Below are 19,732 nucleotides of genomic sequence, written 5' to 3' on the forward strand. Positions count from 1 at the left end.
AGTCAGGATGAGTGGTGCAAGGCAATTAAATAGGCTTGGTGGTGCAAGACAATTAACTAGTCAGGGTGAGTGGTGCAAGGTAATTAAATAGAATGCTTCCTAATATTTGGTTATAAACTAATGACACTCTGAAATAGTGGTAGGGATGAAAACAATTGCAACAAAGTTCTGCCACTGACAAACACAGCTGAGAGACTCTAGATAAAATGTAGATTTAACCCAGCAATCAAGTCAGAAGTTTGCTGAAAGAAGGTTCCATATTAATGATAAAGAAGAATGGAAACCTTGCTAAAAATAGGAGCTGTGGAGAGTAGGATAAATGTAGACTTTATGCACTATCACCACTAAGTCAGATAAGACATAGCTAACAGCAGATAATGATCTTGTAGGTTGATATAGATCAGGATGGTAAGTCATTATGGGGGCACACAGATAAAACCTGCACTCTGAGTGCACTGTAATAGTAAAAGTCAAAGGTAGAAAACATTGCTAAAGTTAGTAGCTGCAATGAATTAAGACAAAACTATATGCAATGTCTACTTAAACAATTCATCTGTACTCTGTCTAATACTGCAATACTAGACAGAGCAGAGCTAGCAGTAGGTAGCCAGCTTGTTACTTACTGCAGTAAGAATAGGACAGAGCTGATTCCTTTACATGGCCTAAGGTGCAAAGCTGCAGATGTCAGTAAGGAAGTTGTACCAAATACTATCTTACCTGGAAATAGAACTGGCAAGCAGGCTGTCAGCCAAATGTATTCAGACACAGCCAAAATTCAATTCAGTGGCAAAGTTCAGTAAGAGAATCGACATAAACAATTTATGCATTGGCAGTACTGATTTACGTATGCATGTCTGCCAACAGAAATGAAATTCTATGAGGATTCTAGCAAGAGGAATGGACATTAACAAACTAAACAATTGCTTCTGGTAAATGTTAAAAATAGATCACTGCCAATAAATCTTCAACAAATGATACCCATCTTTTGCTATTCACTAGCAGAATGGAAAAACAGTATAACTATATTTAAAAAGGCAAACTAAGACAAATGCATGTATGTAAACAATGGAGTCCGCATGGAAGCACAGACTAGTGATGAATGATCGTGCAAAAACTGCAGCAGGATCACAGCATTGACAGCCAGCGTGTCACTATTTTACTTTTCAGAAAATACTTAACAGACTAGTAATAAATGATCGCTTACAAATTGCAGCAGGATCACAACACTAACAGCCAGCTTGTCACTATTTTACTTTTCAGAAAATACTTAACAGACTAGTAATAAATGATCGCTTACAAATTGCATCAGGATCACAACACTAACAGCCAGCTTGTCACTGTATTACTTTTCAGAAAATACTTAACAGACTAGTGATGAATGATCAGTTACAAACTGCAGTAGGATCACAGCACTGACAGCCAGCATGTCACTATATTACTTTTCAGAAAATACTTACAGACTAGTAATGAATGATCGCTTACAATAGCAGCAGGATCACAGCACTGACAGCCAGCACGTCACTGTATTACTTTTCAGAAAATACTTCAGAAACTACTAAATGTAAAGAAAATCATTACAATTCCAGTGATGGTTGCTTATACCACTTAGTATGTCATTTTTGCAGGTTCTTTTCAGGAACGTTAAAATGAGTTATGCCTGATTGATATATGTAACCTTTGCCTACTTTCTCATAGGAGCCCCTGAGAAAAAAAAGCCAGCTGTTGCTTGACAAAAAAGATCCAGTTCTGTGCACACATGACCCAGTGAACCAAAACAATATTGCACTATTTCTTTAGTGTAAATTTGCATACCACTCATTACTCTTTCATAATGGAAAGTTTTCAAATGTTTTTGTAAATGGACTCCTGGCACCTGCAGTTATGAACAAGACCTCCATTATCAGAACATTTAATTAAGTAGACGTATATAAAATGTACAGACATTCTGAATGGTAAATATGATTGTTTATATGACTTTTACAAGTTATACTTGGGGTGAGGTCTTATTATACTGTTGAGACAAAACAGTAAATGATTTGCATAAAAAAAAAACACAACAGCCCAAATGCACAAAACTGTGGTTTTAGAACAACAGAGGACATTCTGAATTAATTTGTTAACTCATTTGTTATGGGTTGTATTTGTATCATACTTGTTTTGCTTGGAGTTTTATACATGCACACACACACACACACACACACACACACACACACACACACACACACACACACACACACACACACACACACACACACATACACATATATATATGGGTCTACTTCTTTTGACCTAACTTTCATTTGCCTGACACTCATTTGCCTGACCCCATTTGACTGAAATTTCATTTGCTTGACCTTCATTTGACCGACAAGTATTATTAGCAAGAAAATGGAATATGCCCCCTTCCCCACTGCAGTGCGACCCTGGAGTTAGAATATATAGTTAGGGGGGGTGTGATATTGTTAACTTTTGATGTAATATTGCTTAGTAACAGAAAAGTAAGTGGGGGGGCTTTGGTCTCAGGCAAATGAGTGTCAGGCAAATGAAAGTTAGGTCAAAAGAAGTAGACCCATATATATATATATATATATATATATATATATATATTCATATATGGCATTAGTTTCTTCCACGTAACAACAGTTTCTAATTGCAGTGCTGCACTGGTTGGACAATATTTCATAGATGCCAAAAGTTAAGTGGTGAGTTTGTAAGAAATAGGAGTGTGTGAACATCAGAAACGCAATGTTCAGACTGTAGCACTAGTGCTATTTAACTGTCTCTTTAGTGTTTAACTGTATTTCTTAACTGAAGTACTACAGTCAAATTACAATCTTGCAGTCACAGTACAAAGTAAATCTTTACCTCTACTTCCTGTAGATGTATCACAGCAGAGCAACTAATCTGCAGCTTACAAACCAGTGCGATTTAAAACTTCCTATTCCTAAGCAGAAAACTGTGATGCATTTGTCAGGCATGTTGTGATTAGTCAGGTTGTGATGGGAAGGGTTAAATGCCAGGATCAGTTTGAAGGAGTTGGATGTATAAGATAAGCAAGGAATGGCTGAGGTCATGGGAACTGATTCTGGCACCTGAATTTGAAAAGGAAAGAATTATGTGGATTGGTCAGGGTGGGGAGGCTATGTGCTTTCACCTGGGTGATGGGCTACATCAGATCAAGTAGATGAAAGGGCAGTCCCACCATTCAGACCAGTGCTGGTCAACGGAGAGTCCAACACTGAAGCCATGGCCATTTATTTAGAAAACAAGCTCAAGCCACTGGCCTGGACTCCATAGACATCAGACAGAAAATCAGCAGATTATCATTAGTTCCAATACCATGTTAGTCCTTATTAATATAGAGGTCCTTTCCACAGTGCTCCCTCCAGAATATCTGTGTTAATGCCTTAGCCAACATCCACAGAGAAGTTCGAGAAGACATAACCCTGCAGTTGGATCTCAACCAAACATTTGGAGGGAGGAAATACAAACAGAATAAGGGCATTGAAATCAGGGCAGCCGTGGCCCACAGCCTAGAAAACACTGTATTATGTTGGTTGGAAGTGCAAACTGTGTACAACTCTTAACTCAAAAGGGATATAATCTGTTACCTTCATTTTATTGATTATATCTTCATCACATGGGAATCTACTCTGGACAGGCTGATTTCACTGAACACACTGAAAGAGCAACAAATTTCTTGAAGTTCACAAACCACACAGACCACCAGCAGGTAGTATTTCTGGACATGATGGTTTAAAAAAAATGCAAGTAAAATAAGATTCTTCAGTGACATCTGCTTCATACCCAGCAGAGTGAACCACTACCTCATGCACTACTTCAGACCCAGTTGGGTGAACCAGTATCCCATGCACTACTTCAGACCCAGTAGGGTGAGCTAGTATCTCATGCACTACTTCAGATCCAATAGGGTGAACCAGTACCTCATGTCATACCTCTCAACCTCTTATTGCAAGAAATCTGGACAAAGCCCAACAAAATGGGGGGACAGAGACCCAAAAATAGGGACATAACTTAAATATTGCTCTTATAAACTTAATAATTTGAGTAACAGGGTTTGTTTTAACATACATGTTCTGAAGGATATGAAGTCTGAAATTCAAATGTATGTTATTATATAGTGACTTCAATCCTCATATCATCCCAGCAATTTCCCAGCAAACCAAAATTTTATGAGGAACAGGTCAAAAATGTGAGCCAAAAATGTGGACATTCGGCAAAAATCTGTACAGTCGAGAGGTATGCCTCATGCACTACTTCATACCCAGCAGGGTGAACCAGTATCTCATGCACAACTTCAGACCCAGTAGGGTGAGCTAGTATTTCATGCACTACTAAAGACCCAGTAGGGTGAACCAGTGCCTCATGCACTACTTCAGACCCAGTAGGGTGAACCAGTAGCTGCATGCTACCAGCATGCACCCATCATTCACCAAAAGAAATGTAATCAAATCACAGGCTCTGAGATTAGTCAGACTCACCTCAAATTCAGCAGCCTATCACAAAATCTATATTGTCTGACCATGGACTTTCTGAAAAGAGGCTACTGTCTCCACAAAATCAAACACATTTGTGACCCTATTTTTAAGACAAAGGCATCTGAATTATAACAAATCATGGACCCCCCCCCCCCCCCCCAGGGGAGGTCAGTAACAAGGAGTGCTTACAAAAGCCCCAGAATCCATCCAAAGGAAAAGGATGGCTGTGAGCTACACTAAAGATGTGAAATAAATTCAAACTGTAATTCATAACAACTGGAGAATTTTCTCAGACAACAGTTCGGTAAGTGCATTCTAGGAAAAGAACTGCTTTTTACTCACAAAAGCACCTGGAACCTCATATCAAGACTTGAACACCTAGATGATGAGAACAAACCGCAAATTCCACCTTACCTTCTTGGCTCCTATGCTAGTGGCAGCTGTAGATAATGCCATCTCATTACCAGCTCTGTCTGGTACTACAGCATCATGGGGAGAATGTACATCTCATGTTGACCCTCCGACTGCAGGACCATCATGGTGATTTAGTTGTCCAGTCCAACCAGAACCCTCAAAAAAAAAAAAAAAAAAAAAAAAAAGAATCTCAGAACATGTATGTCATCTTAATAAAAAAAAAAAAAAAAGTACTTTACAGATGCCCACTTCTATGCTTCAACTTCAAAAACCTCACATTTCCCATTTTGGATAGTGTCCACGCTGCCCTTGAGAGAGGGGATGTGGAGACACTACTTGAGTGCAAAGAACCTCAGCAGCAAATGAGATTAAATGTGCTTACCTCCTGATGTCAGTGAGGGGTTGGAGGTTGGCGTACTGGTTAAGTTGTTTACCTTACTGACACAAGGTACAGCATTTGATTCTCACCCTAAAGTGAAACTGACTAGACTTAAAATGGCCCAAAAGGGCAGCAAGCTTAGTACTTACCAATGGATCTATGAACATATGAGACTATTTCCATCAAATGCCACCTCTGCCTTGGACCTCTGAAACATCAGCACTACTACTAACCATTCACCTGGGCTAGCAAGGGCCCTCCAATAAAAGCACATCCATCGTGATTACTCTGCAGCAGCTAGCCAGGATTTACGTTGGCCATCTCATCACAACATACACAGATCTGAGTGACTTGTCATCGTGGACTCTCACAGTACTATGCATTGACGTCATCACAACATACACAGATCTGAGTGACTTGTCATCGTGGACCCTCACAGTACTATACATTGATGTAGCATGTGGAAGCAGGAGAGGCGTACTCAGTCCCCACCAGGAACTCTGAACATTTACAGCACTCATCAAGTACTGATTTATATATTCAGGGTTATTTTAACTCTTTTTCAGCATCCCCATAGATACCCTTTAATCTGCCTGGAAGACAGGTACATGTTTCCTCTTGTTTGTCTTCCCCTTCATACCCCTACACCTAAGTATAATTTTCTCACTTACCTTATAGGACTGATTTCCCCCTTTTACAATCCTAGCACACAGGCCATCTTTAACCTCCAAGATGAGCTAATATTTTCCAGAGTTTCCTCACTAACAGCTTTTATCTCACAAAATATCCACTAATATTCAAAGGTCCTCAAAGCCTCAGTTCCATCCTGTGTGAGTTTTACTCTTATTATATTATAGCATTTTATATATATATATATATATATATATATATATATATATATATATATATATATATATATATATATATATATATATAGTTTCACTTCATAATCTCGAAATGCTGAAATACCGAATTTCAGCATTCCGATACCATGAAGCCGAACCATTCACAATACCGAATCCCAGAATCACGAACATACATACACCATACACCACATAAAACACACACCATTCCACCCACAGCACACAAACCAAGCAACCCTACACTACATATAAATAGGGGGGCAAGCCTCCTGCACCCCACACCCCCCTACTTATATACACCAACTCCGAGATCGCACATAAAAAAATCTCACACCACGGCATTTTATACTTGCTCGCACACAAATACACATCACACATACACAAACACCAACAAATCCAACACTCACACTCATACTTACACCTCTCTACACTTACCCACACGTACAACATACAAAAACACACACAAACACTCACTCACCTGCAATTTCAGGCACCATAACACTACACGCACATACCGGAAATGCATAAGCGCAAAATCGAGATATTCGAATTCGCACTTATGCACTTTCGGCATTCTGAATTTTCGGCTTCATGATCTCGGAATGCTGAAATTCGGCATTTCCAGGTTATGAAGTAAAACCATATATATATATATATATATATATATATATATATATATATATATATATATATGCATGTATGTATATACATAGATAGATGTGTGGGTGGGTGTTTATATGCTCTTATTCTGTGCACATTTTAGAAAGGTTTACAGATTTTATCATCCTGTTTTTACTTAGTTTGCTTACCTAACTGGCAATTTGTGATTTTAATTCAATTTAACACAGACTGCATATTCTCACATATAAATAGAATTTTGGCCACCATGGCTCCTTCCCATCTCACACTATGCCCTTCACACAGACCTACAAAATTTTTGCAACCTCAGTGAACGTCCACCTTCTCAGCCACTTGACCTGATGAAGTCTAGCACCTAGGTGAAAACTCATTGCCTCCTCAACCTGTCCAGTCCACATAAGTCTTTCCTTTCTAAATTCAAGTGTGAGAATTAGTTCCCATGACCTCAACCATTCATTGAAGATCTCCCACCCCAACCTCACCCACTCAAACTGATCCTGACACCACTTGTATCACACCTTTCAGTTTAAGGGTAGCGTTTTACTTTGTATTGTAATTGCTGGATTGTAATGTAACCTTAGAACTGTTCAGTTAAAAATACAATTAAAGACTATTACTCTTGCCTGAGCATTGATCTGAAGAAGTGTACAGCTACTGAAAATAGTTTAGTAGGTGAAAGTGCTTATCTTTCACTTTAATGGCTCAATAAAGTTTCCTTTTAGTTCATGCAGATTGTGTTTTCATTTATTTTTATTGTTCAATGACATAGGCACATGAGGGTTACTGCTCAGTGTGAGGGGCTATTGGCTGTACTCCTGTTTTTATTTATTACAAAAAGAAAGAAAATGTAAGTTTACAAAATTGATGAGAAAATTGATGGAGACAATGGTAAAATGGAAAATATATTAAACGTTTAACTTAGTTCCACATTTGCCAAATAGAAAATTATGTTAAACACAATGCCTTGGATAACAGACCAGGTTTAGTCCAGTTACACAGACTATGGCTCTTATCTCAAAATATGAAAGTAGATAAAGTTCTTCTTTCGGCTCTTTCCAGTTAGGAGTCACCACAGCGGATCACCTGTCTGCTCATGATTGGCAGTGGAGCTTTATGGTGTCGAGTTGCCAGCCTACCCAACCTTCCACAGAAGGCACACACATGCATGCCCTCATGCCTAGGGCCACTTTAGAGTGTCCAATCCACCTACAGCATGTCTTTGGAAGGAAACCGGAGCACCCAGAGGAAGCCCACTTGACCACAGGGAGGACATGCAGACTCCGTACAGAAGGCACCCCAGTCAAGGATCGAACCGGAGAACCTCTTGCTGTGAGGTGGCAACGCTAACCACTGCACTACCGCAAAAGTAAAGTAATGTGACCTAAATAGTTTCACCCAAAATTGTGAGAGTAGAGTTAATCACAGCTTTTAATTATGCTTTCTAAGAAATCATTAAAGGGAGCTGTCACCTCTGTATACTTAAACAGCACACATTTCTTTCTCTTAAGAGGGAATAGGACATTACTGCCATTGATTTAAACAGATAGGGTCAAGCCATCTTATTTCTTGCAGTTTTTCAGCCTATATGTCAGTTTATTTTGTTGCTCTTCATCTACTTTGCTTACTGATTACATACCTGTTGTTAATGCATATGATGGCTAAAGTACTGCCTGTTCATTTTCTGTCATGTTGACCCCTCCTAACCCATGCTAGCACTGGACATACATATTTGATATACATTACATTGCAGTTCTGACATTGCAACTTATTTGTAAGGATATGTATGACCCTTTATGTCTTAGTTAAACTTTCCTCTTTTTGCCCTTCCTACAGAATCTGCTCCCTCTTAGATATATATATATATATATATATATATATATATATATATATATATATATATATATATAAACAGATGCCTTTCCACACTGCCACTGTCTAGCTAACAATAAACAGTACACGCAACATTACACTCTTCAACAACCACTTGTTTTTGCTTCACATTCATTTTATGGATCTACCTTAGTAGATCGACAACTTAAAAAAGCGAAAACGAATTCACCGACGCCAGAAGATCGCAAATCACTTCACCGACGCCAGAAGATCGACAAGGCAGAAGACCGACGGAGGAAGACACCGACGCTGAGAACACTGCGATGGGGAAAGGATGTGTAAGTATGCGGTAGTGACGGACGATAGGGTGCGAGTAAGGTAAGTGTGCGATGTTGACGGTGTGTAGGGGTAGGGTGGGATAAGTGAGTTAGGGTTAGGGCGCGGGTTAGGTAAGGGTGCGAGTAAGGTAAGTGTGCGATGTTGGTGGTCTGTAGGGGTAGGGGTGGGATAAGTGAGTTAGGGTTAGGGCGCGGGTTAGGTGAGTGTGCGATAGTGACGGACCTTAGGGTAAGGGTTTGGGTTAGGGTTGCAGATAGTTGTGTATGTATGGGTTAGTGTTCGTTTGTAAGGATTTTGGTGTGCTTGTGTTGTGTGTGTGGGTTTTGGATAGGGAATTTGTTTTGTTTGTTGGTATGATGTGTCGGGTGTATGCGATTTCGTGTTTGTGCACTGTCGATCTTCTGCCGTCGGTGAAGTGATTTGCGATCTTCTGGCGTCGGTGAATTCGTTTTCGCTTTTTTAACTTGTCGATCTACTAAGGTAGATCCTATTTTATTTATTAGCCATGGCTGCTATTTGATCCCATTGCAGGTCAGCTTACCACGTTAACTTCTGCTCAGATTGTACATTAGTCTCTTAAAATCATAGCTGGCCTTAGGCATAGGCCAATGCGCTGCTCTAGCAGGAGCACTTTTCCAGTAATCTGGATAGTGTAGGTAGACCAGGGTGGGGCCACTGGGGAGATGTTTTGCCTAGGGCACCAGTTGACCAAAGGCTGGCCCTGCTTAAAATGTTGGTAACTGCCCATCTGGAATCACAGTGTCTACAGCTTTAAACTAACCTTCACTCAGTAAACATATGCTGCATTAAGAGAGGGAGATAACCACGCATCAGATGGTCTGGTACCATTTCCTGCACTGATTCCAGAACATTCTGTCACTGAACATAGCATAAACATTTCATGCTTTTCCCTTATTCCACATTTATGAATGGAGGCTAAGGCAGACATTCTTGCATTTCAACATAACATTCCTGTATTTCTTCAAATTTTTCATGCCTGAAAATAGTAATATGAATTTTACATGCTCTGCCTAAGCCATTTTTAAAACTCCATCCAGTTTTCTTATCAACAGATATAGAGGAATCATACACACAAATGAATACTGAAGCAAGTGGACAGCAAGGAAACATGAATGTCATGGACACTGCTAAACATTTCAGCCTAGAAGGGAAAACATATTCCCACAAGTGACACTTACTCAAATTTTCTTTATGATAGTTCTTATTATAGAATCAGATCTGTCTCATTCACATGTTGTTTTATGTTTATTTCAACAACTGATCAGTTTATTTTCAGTGAGGAAAGACATGGGAAAAGGTCTTCAGGAATCATTTTGAAATATACAGTGTTCCTGTTACACAGTCATCCTTAAAGTTAGATGCTAATTAAAAAAATTAACTAAGATGCAAATAATTGTGCAAAACATGATTGTAATTATTACATTCTTTTGTTACTTTGTCAGGCAAAGGAAAACCCTCAGATGACCTCACAGTTTGCCAAAGCTGCAAAGGAACTGAAGTCCAAAGACGGATACAGTTGTGTACTTTTCTCCTGTCATATCAGAAAGGTAAGGCGTTGAGTTCAGCTGGAATCATTGTAAACTAATTTAATGAACCTATACATCACACAGGCTGCATGTACTGAAATTAATACTACAAATGCACAGCTGCACTAGAAAGATTTATTCCCCTGAATTGGTACTGGAGTCACTGATGCACACCACCAGTGCATTTCAGAGAACCTTCAAAGAACATCACATTAGTATGGAAAAGACTATATGAAATGCTTTGAACTAAGAGTTACAAGATCTTATCTCCCTACTATAATGAAAAAAACTGAATGCTTTGTGAGCAATGGGCGTATTTTTCCATGTTGGCAAACTTTGGTGTAGAAATTTAAATTTTACATTTTTATACCCCTTGCACAGCAGATGCAGCTGTATTATAGTTGTACAGTTTCTAATTGTTTATTGTTTCTGTGTATTATCACACCAGAGAGCTTATGCAAGATAAATTGGTCTTTGATGTTTTGAGGGGATATTTAGGAAAGTTATAATTTTGTAGCTATTCAATAGATATCAATTTTTTTTTTTTTATTTTAGATGAAACTTGAGGTATTAAGATATTTGGAGATTTCCTGAACAGCATTTAAGAGACCTAATATTGAACAGCAATTAAATGTTTTTTATTTATTTATTCATTTGCTAACAGCTGAATGCATTGGTTTAGCCAGATCATTGTCTCGCATGATTGGGGTGACCAAAGGAACATTATTACTAAAAGCATTTAGGCAGTGGCTGTAGTGAAGTTGAGAAAGTGTTGCAGCATTTGGTAAAAACTGTTCCTTTCACATATATTACAAATTGCAGTCTTCTTTAGACAAATAGTCATAAGAGACCTGGGAACTTATGTAGACAACTCTCTCTCTCTCTCTCTCATTCAATCCTCATGTTTTCACCACAGTCAGGAAATCTTCCATTGTCCCAGTTAAATTCCAAGATAATATTTTCAAGATCCAAAGAGGTCATCCTACCACTGTACTCTTCCTTTTTCAGACCCATAATCAAATACAATGATTTTTTATTATGTATAAATCCAAGCAAATTACTCATAATGAAAGACCTCAAAGATATTCGACTAAGAAAATGAAAGTCGTTACTCTGCCAACTCTTCCAGCAGATTAGCATGGTTATCCTTATACTCTGAGGTGACCTCTATCTTACTTTCTGAGCCATGAAAGGTTCAGTTCTATTTGACTTCCTGAATTGGTAGATCAGTCAAATTATGTAGTGTACAGTTGCAAAACAAGTAGCTCTACAAACACTCACAATAGGATCCTACATTTGTCCAAACAAATAAAGAAGACTTACTGGAAGGATACATTCCTAACTCAATGTATTTCTTCCCTATGGAATGATTGACTACTGCAGGTCAAACACAGTACTAGTTTCACTGCCTTTAAGGCTAGTCTTGATTGGATGGATAGTTATAAATTTATACCAGTGTTATCATATACAGCTGTGCTCAATTTGGGGAAAATGGAGGCATGACATTTTAAGCATGTTTGGTTAAACATATGTATGGATAAGCATTTTATGTTCTCCATAATCACTTGGTTAGTTTTGTATCTGTATTCTTATTAGATAGCTAGAATAATAAGTTACCAGATTAGCTCTGGCAAACAGACTGAGCCAAAAAGTAAGGCTCAAGTAAAAATTCCATATTCCAGATTTAATATTTGTGGGTGGTTATGTTAAATTAATCAGGATTGCTGGATATTAACATGCAGAAGAGTCTCCTGTCAGGGCTAAATTAATAAGATTGTTGGTCATTTACCTTAGAAATAATTTAAGGTCTCTGATGTTCTTACACCTGGCAAACAACAAGTCAGATCAGTTTCCTAGAGTCATTAGGGACTTAATTGAATTTACTAGGATATTTATTTACCTCACTAATCTTTCTAGGGAATGTAATGGCTGTCAGCATTTCTGAAGCAATCCCAATACAAAGTTAGCTTATACAATTCTTAGATTACTTTCCCTCTGCTGTTAGTAATAACATTAAAATGGACCTTATTATTGTTAAGACATTTGCTTCTGTCCAACAGGTATTCAACAGTGGTCTCTCCACTCAGTCAAATATTACTTCTTAATCTACCCAAAACAGTGATTTTAAAATTTGTTCTATTTGCATTAGTGGATCAATTGAATTATGCATTATACAGCTTTGACTTACTATGTTGACTCTTAAACATATTGTATTGTTCATTTGCAGTTTTTTTTTTAATTTATTTAGTCTGTCTTGATGAGGTTAGTCCCATTAGACCAATGTCAATTTTTCAGGTGAGATCCAAGGTGGTATTCATACTGAATAACAGGACTGTGGGGAACTTTTCCCTACTTTTTTTCGTTAAGTGATATGGGATATTTTACATCTGCCTGAGCTGACACCAACTCAGATAGATGGAACCTTGGTTTAACATCTTATCACTAAAATGTCCCACTGAGGAGTAAATCACTCTCCTTTCATTACTGGAAAATTAATCTCAGTACGTGGAGTGAGAATAGAAACCACAGTCTTCTGAATTTCCAGTACTAACGAAAACTCTGCTGCCATTTAAGCCACAAAGTGTAGTGTAGGTTTTGTGGTAATAAAGTTTTGGACAGGATGTTTAAGGAAATATAATTTACATGCTTATTTGAATTCTGTATAGCATAATGCTTATAAATATGCCTTTTTGGTAAGTGTATCTCTGCTCAGATAATGATCTTCTATAATGCAGATTTGGAGCTTGTAAAATGTGAAGCATTTGTTTGTAATCTTTCACTGATATGGTGTGATATGCAGAACATGTCAGGCTGGTGCAAAGCACATATTTTGGGAATGAGGAACTATAAATGGCATGTAGATAAAAGCTGCGGGTAGCTTCATGAATGCAAAAGTTTAAACTCTGATCTTACTTCAGAAGGGGCTATACTCAGTTTGTTCTTGCAAAGACATGTATGAAGAGAGCATTGCAATTGTATACACTATTGCCTTTCTGTCTGACATATTTTTCCAAAAAGAAGGATTAACAGAGTCCATATTTCAGTAAAGAAGTAGAAGATCTCAGAAAATTTGCCTGCAGCCATGAAAATTGCAATCTGGGTGTAATGTCTCAAAATTTAAGGAAAATCTCTCTATATTTCCCTGTTAGTAAATGTATAAATAAATTATCCATTTTCTTTCATGCACATGTTATGTATGATTGTTATATATTTATCACAATTCAGTTTGTTTTATCCTTTTAGTTTGCTAGTGTGATATAAAACCTTTGGTTATATTCATGAGAATGTTTATTGCTGCTTTGAACATTGTTGCTGTATTTTTATTTTGGTATTCTTGTTTGCTATTTATTTTTCTATACTGTGTTCAGTTCAATAAAAACATTCATCTATGGATTAAGGAGAGACAGGCCCTTAGTGGGGTATGGCAGTGTGCAGTCTGGCACTTTTTACTTCTTTACACATCATATGTCAATGCAGGAACAGATAATAGGATTAAGCTCCTTGTTGATGACATAAATGCGGGAATTGCAGTGCAAGATGGAGGAACTAGTTTAAATGTTGCACAGAAAGGCAAAAAAAGTGGCACAATATTTATGACCGGTAAATGAACAGAACAGACTTGTAAATCTGCTGCCGTGCAAGGCTGGATGAGACTTCACTTTGCACAATGTCTGTGAAGTTCTGGAAAATGTACAAAAAAAAAGGAGACAGAGGGCAGGAAAGGACAAAGGATGATAGCAAGAATGATAAAAAGGGTGTCAAGATTGCAGTATTAGGAATTAATGAAGTCAGTGATGCATTTGTTAAAGTAAAGGACAGAGAATGATATCAGTGCACGGGCTGATAAGTTACAATAAGGCTGCTGAACTCAAAGAGAGGGTAATCATAACTTTCAGGGCAGACGACCAGGTATAAATCAAACACATGGAGATTTTATTTCACAGAATGACTGGTAGACTGGTGGAATAAACTTGTGAAATCAATAATCAGTATAGCAAATGTGTTTTTTCCACCTGCCTTCTTAGTCGCTGGCATATATCTCCACCAGTTAGACAACCAGACTTAATGTTTCAATCAGATCCGAAGGCTCATCCTTCATCTTTGTGGTCCTGCAGCCATGACATAAGTTAAGTTTTCAATGTAATCATTGTTCTCATTCTTTGGTATCCTGGTTCTGTCTGCATGTCTCTGTCTTTCCTTGTCAGTTACCAGATCTTTTCTGCATGGCTGGCTCTTTCCTTTTTATTTCCTTTTTATTTATCAATTGCTTATGTATTTTTCTAACATCCCAGATCTTCTGCACCTACATTTTTTTAAAACTGTCCTACTACCTTCCATCTCACTGTTTCTCTCCCTTTACCAAACAAAACTGACTTCTTTCTTTGTAGGTTCATAGGTTCATAGGATATTATTAGACTAATGACTTAAGAGCCCTTACAAGCCTAGCCAGTAAAACCCAGTTTTACCCAACATGTGGCACCTAGGGGTAAGAAGATGGCATAGGTTTATGCATATATGTTAAGTATTTTACAGATTGCCCCCTCTCATTAAGGGGCATAGACATAACCCATCCACAGATCCAAACTGACTTTAAAGAGAGGTAGGGAAGGGCTCTTTTAATGTGAATAGGAAAACTGTTCCGAAGAAGTGGTAATCTCTGTGACACATACCTGTGTCTCCAGCATGCTTAGCTTGAGTAACTGACTAAGCTTAGATCCCAGGATTGGGTGGCCCTTATGCTGTTTGTCTTCCAGATGTATATCAGCTCCATCACAGCTAGATTTGTAAGTGCCTTGTAGGTCAGACATAGGTCACCCCTTAATAGTAGAAGACAGAGTAAAGGGATAGGGCTTTTAGTCTATCCACATAGGACATGTTATTAACACCCTGTATTTTCCTTATCAGGAGCCTCTGGGGTTACTCCAGCTGTTGCAAGTGCTTAGTCAAGTACATGGCAAATGGAGCATTGTACTCAATTGTTGGTCTAATGAGGGCTGAGTACAGTGAGACCATAACTTCCTTGGATCTGGATGCCATGCCTTTACGTATAAGCTGTGCTACATTGAACAACTTTCTCACCACTATGGGCACATGGCAGTCAATGTTCAGGCTACTATCTATCTGTATACCTGTATATGTCACCTCCGAATCTACTCTTAGTGGTGTGCTATTAATGTTGTAATTTGCTGTGGTCTTTGGCTTCCCAAAGGGTACCATAATACATTTATTTGCATTTAAGTTTAGGCCATGGCTCTGTAACCAATCATTTGTCTGATTTACACCCTCTTGAATGATATCTGCATCATTGGGGTATTCAGTGATTGCCCCCAGTTTGCAATAACTGGCAGATTTTGTCATCCAGAGACATTCTACATTAGCCTTGACTTCAGAGAAGTATATTCCAAATAGGAGTGGTCTCATCAGTGAGCCTGGATTCACCCACTTTAATGACATTTTTCTAGTCCATCTGGTCATGTAGGGATTTATGCCCAGTTTTGTGAGTTTATTTATAATACCTTGGAGTGGGATTGTACCATATACCTTGGCCATATCATAGTAGGCAATATGCACTGTTTTACTCTCATCCATGGCCCTAGTGACTCTTTCAAAAAATGTCTACCGGATTCAGTAGGCATGAGCTGCCCTTGACAAAGCCAAATTGTGCTGGGTCCAGTGTTTGGAGGTCTTCTATGTTATTTTTTTATCAGGCCCAAGATTATTCTTTCCATGGCCATACATATGACTAGTCAAACTTATGGGTCTGTAATTACCCAGGTCAGTTGATGGCCCCTCTTTGTGCAGAGAGATGACTGTTGTCCTTCACTCTATTGGGACAAAGCCAGTCTAGAGGCTGTGGTTAAATACAAATTCCAGTGAACCTGATAGGTCCTGATTGAAGCTGTTTAAGAGGCAACCTGGTATACTGTTGGACCGGATTGAAGCCATGTTTTTAGCTTTAGAGTGCAGTGGCAACCTGTTCTTTAGTGATAATTGACAGAGGAGTGGTGGAGGGTATTTCTTGGGGGAGAACTGGGGGTGATGAGGAGGTAAAATTTGCACTGAATTTATCAGCCAACAGATTTGCTATATCTTCTGGCTGAGTATAGGTGATGCAATCCACAACTAATACTGTGCATTGTTGACGGTTGTTCTTAAGACTGTGTTCATAACTGAAAAATATCTTATGGTTATCCTTAGTTTTGGAGGCTGTTTTTGCATCAAAGTCTGTTTTTAGAATCTTGACTAGTTCCCTGATTTGCTTGTTTAGATGAATGATGGACTTTTTGTTCTGCTGTGCACATTGCCTCTTACTTCTTCAGAAGATTTTCTTTCTTTTGTTGTCTAACCTGTTAATACCAGCTGTCCACTGAGGTGGCTTGTTTTTATAGTTTGACATGGGCTTATTTCAGTCTGAACTGCCGTTTTTATGCAGTTGTTTATATGGTCACACTGGCTTTTATGTACACCTCTTCATAGGCTTCTATGTTTTCTGGGTTTGTGGGAGCTTTGGAATTAGCATTGTCTTCACTTAATATGAGGTTGTTTGCCTTAGAAAAGTTCTTAAAGTTTTTGGAGTTAGGTAGGGGGCTCTAGGTTTACCTTTATTTCAAGGGAGAACATTTTGTGATTTGATCTTGCCAGTGAAGACATCACACTTGAGGAGGTGCAGCACTCATCCATATTTGTGAGTAACAGATCTAGGATATTTTTACCCCAGTGATACATTTGTTTACCCCTAGTGGAGGTGCAGACTAGCTGGTCCAGAGCATTTCAGTTTACAAAGTCAAGAAATCTTTAGGTCTACATGTTCATGGCCATGCATGCCTGCCAGTTAATTGAGGGTCATTGAATGCTTAAAAAAGTGAACGATGATATATTGAATCCATATAAGTTAAAGCTTACAATCTCGAACACATAGAACAGTGATTTTTTTCCAAGGGATAAAAATCGCTGTTCCACAAAAAAAAAAAATTGTAAAACATTACATAAACTGGGGGCTTTGCCCCCCATCCACCCTACTTAAATATACCAACTCCGAGATCGCACTACAGTCATGAAAATGGCAAAGTAACAGAAGTGGCCAAGTGATTTCATTTCCAGGGAAAGAATTTGCTTATATGCCGTTTCAGTATTTTGCCTTTTCGTGCTTTCAAGTTCGATCAAGATGCATTCGAAAGAATGCATCTTCGATCATTTTATAGGAACCCATTAATTGAGGGGAAGTTAAAATTACCCATGAGAACCATATTGGCATGGGTAATGAGTGATTCTAAAAACTTCATATATGATGTATGGGTTTCCTGGTTCATGGTGGGGGACCTGTAGCTAGCAAGAATATGGTAATGGATTTTTCCCATGGTTATTTGGATATGGAGCAGTTCAAGCATGTTACATTGTTTGACCAGCCTTGAGGGGTGTGCTTGTCATTTATGTAGATAGATACACCTCCACCTTTTGCTCTTTCATGTTCAGTGGGTGGTCAGAATGTATGAAAGGCATTATAGCCAAGCAGTCCTGGAGTGCTTTCCATGACTTTGTACCATGTTTCATTAATTGCACAGATGTTAGCATTATGGCTCTGCCAGAGCAGGAAATCATGGTCTAGCTTTTTGACAAAGTTAGAAAAGGTAACCAGCTTTCACATAACTATCTTCTCAATAACTTTCACATAACTGCCTTCTCATAAATTCTGAATGGAGAATACAGACTCCTTTACTAATTAGCATGCTTTACCAGATCAGTTCATGCATTTCTTTTTTGATGTTTGGTAAACTATTATGGTAGCTCATTGGTTAAGATCTCTGCTTCAGACTCCCAGGAATATGAGGATCAGCCCTTCTTCCTGGTCACTGCACCTGTGGTGTTTGTATTTTCTTCTTGTGTCTACTGGTTTTCCTGCACCCACCTCCTTCTCTCAGGATCATGCTCTGTAGCAGGATCCTTCTCAGACTTCTCATTTGACTCTGACTCCACTGCTTGGTGTGCTGTGGCATTATTCTCCTATAATTGCTTCTTTACTGTATCTGCCCCCTTAGGATGATATTGTGTATCATTGCACACAGGAGCGGCCTTAGGTCAACTGGTGCCCTAGGCAAAAGGCTCCATGGCACCACCCACCACACCACTCGGTGCCCCCATCCTGGTTTACCTACACCAAATAAATACTGGAAAAGTGCCCCTGCTACAGTGGTGCCCTAGGCGGCTGCCTAGTTGGCCTATGCCTAAGGCTGGCTATGATTGCACATACTTTACACATTTTCCACATGTAATGAGATCATGCTGAAGGAATTCAAACAGAGAAAGGATGCCTTCTGCAACACAAATACATGCTCAGTAATGCTCTTTATTCGCAATTGAGTACAATTGTACCACTGGTCTGCTTTTTTTGTGGATGTCTGATGGATGTCATCAAGCAGGGTTGCAGGACATATCCTGCCTCATGCATCAGATGCCCCTGGAAGAAGTCACCCCTTGCAAAATGTTGGTACAAGTCACAAGCATGCCATATGTGGGAGTCATGGAAACTGCCTAGGTGCCCTGACCACAAATTGTAAATGATATCCTGTGCATTACAGGCCACATGACAGTTGACAGATGATTCCCTTTTCATTTCATGTACTTCCTTCCCAGTTTCCCTTGTGAGGCATGCCTTTATTTCATTGTTGATGCAGTCTATGGTGTCCAGTACCTCCGGAAAAAGGGCTACACCACAGACGTTCCACATGGTATGGTCTCTTTCTTCTGTGGTATGTAGAAACCACATATACTTCCTCACATACTGAAGCATGGCATCAAGAACATAATGGAGTCTTCTCAAGGGAGATGCCTGAGACACCACCACTGTATCCCCCGTAGGATGGTGGTGGTCCATTTAGTTAGAATACATGCACCCAAACATACCCTAGTGCCCATTATAACTGGTACTCCTCAGTACCCACTGGGCTGCAGATGAGGCTGGCAAATCCACTGTGTCTTGCCTATGCAATATCTGTTAATGTTGGTGTCATGGATTTCATGCAATGTTAACCACAGTCAGATTATACAGATCTGCCAATGGTGATGAATCTCACAGCTGTAGCCAATGATAACAATGGCAGTGTGTTGTAAATACACATTAACTATTGTGGTGGCAATCCCTAACATTTTGTACAAATGCCTTAACATGACCATAGAGAATCTGTGGCATTAAATTCAGTGGCGTGCCCAGCTCCATGGTGTGAC

The 19,732-nt window shown here is 38.9% G+C and overlaps 1 protein-coding gene across 1 annotated transcript in view; it reads left to right on the forward strand.

Moving 5' to 3' along the window:
- The window catches only part of LOC122797191 (unconventional myosin-Id-like), a 2,023,191-nt gene that overhangs the window by 1,441,670 nt on the left and 561,789 nt on the right, over positions 1-19,732 (forward strand). Inside the window, exon 19 of the mRNA XM_044066013.1 lies at positions 10,427-10,531. Coding sequence (XP_043921948.1) covers positions 10,427-10,531 — 105 coding nt within the window. The remainder of the gene's footprint in view (positions 1-10,426; positions 10,532-19,732) is intronic.

Source organism: Protopterus annectens, chromosome 3.part0, assembly GCF_019279795.1.
Source record: "Protopterus annectens isolate FY-2018-M chromosome 3.part0, PAN1.0, whole genome shotgun sequence".
NCBI classification, from domain to species: Eukaryota; Metazoa; Chordata; order Ceratodontiformes; family Protopteridae; genus Protopterus; species Protopterus annectens.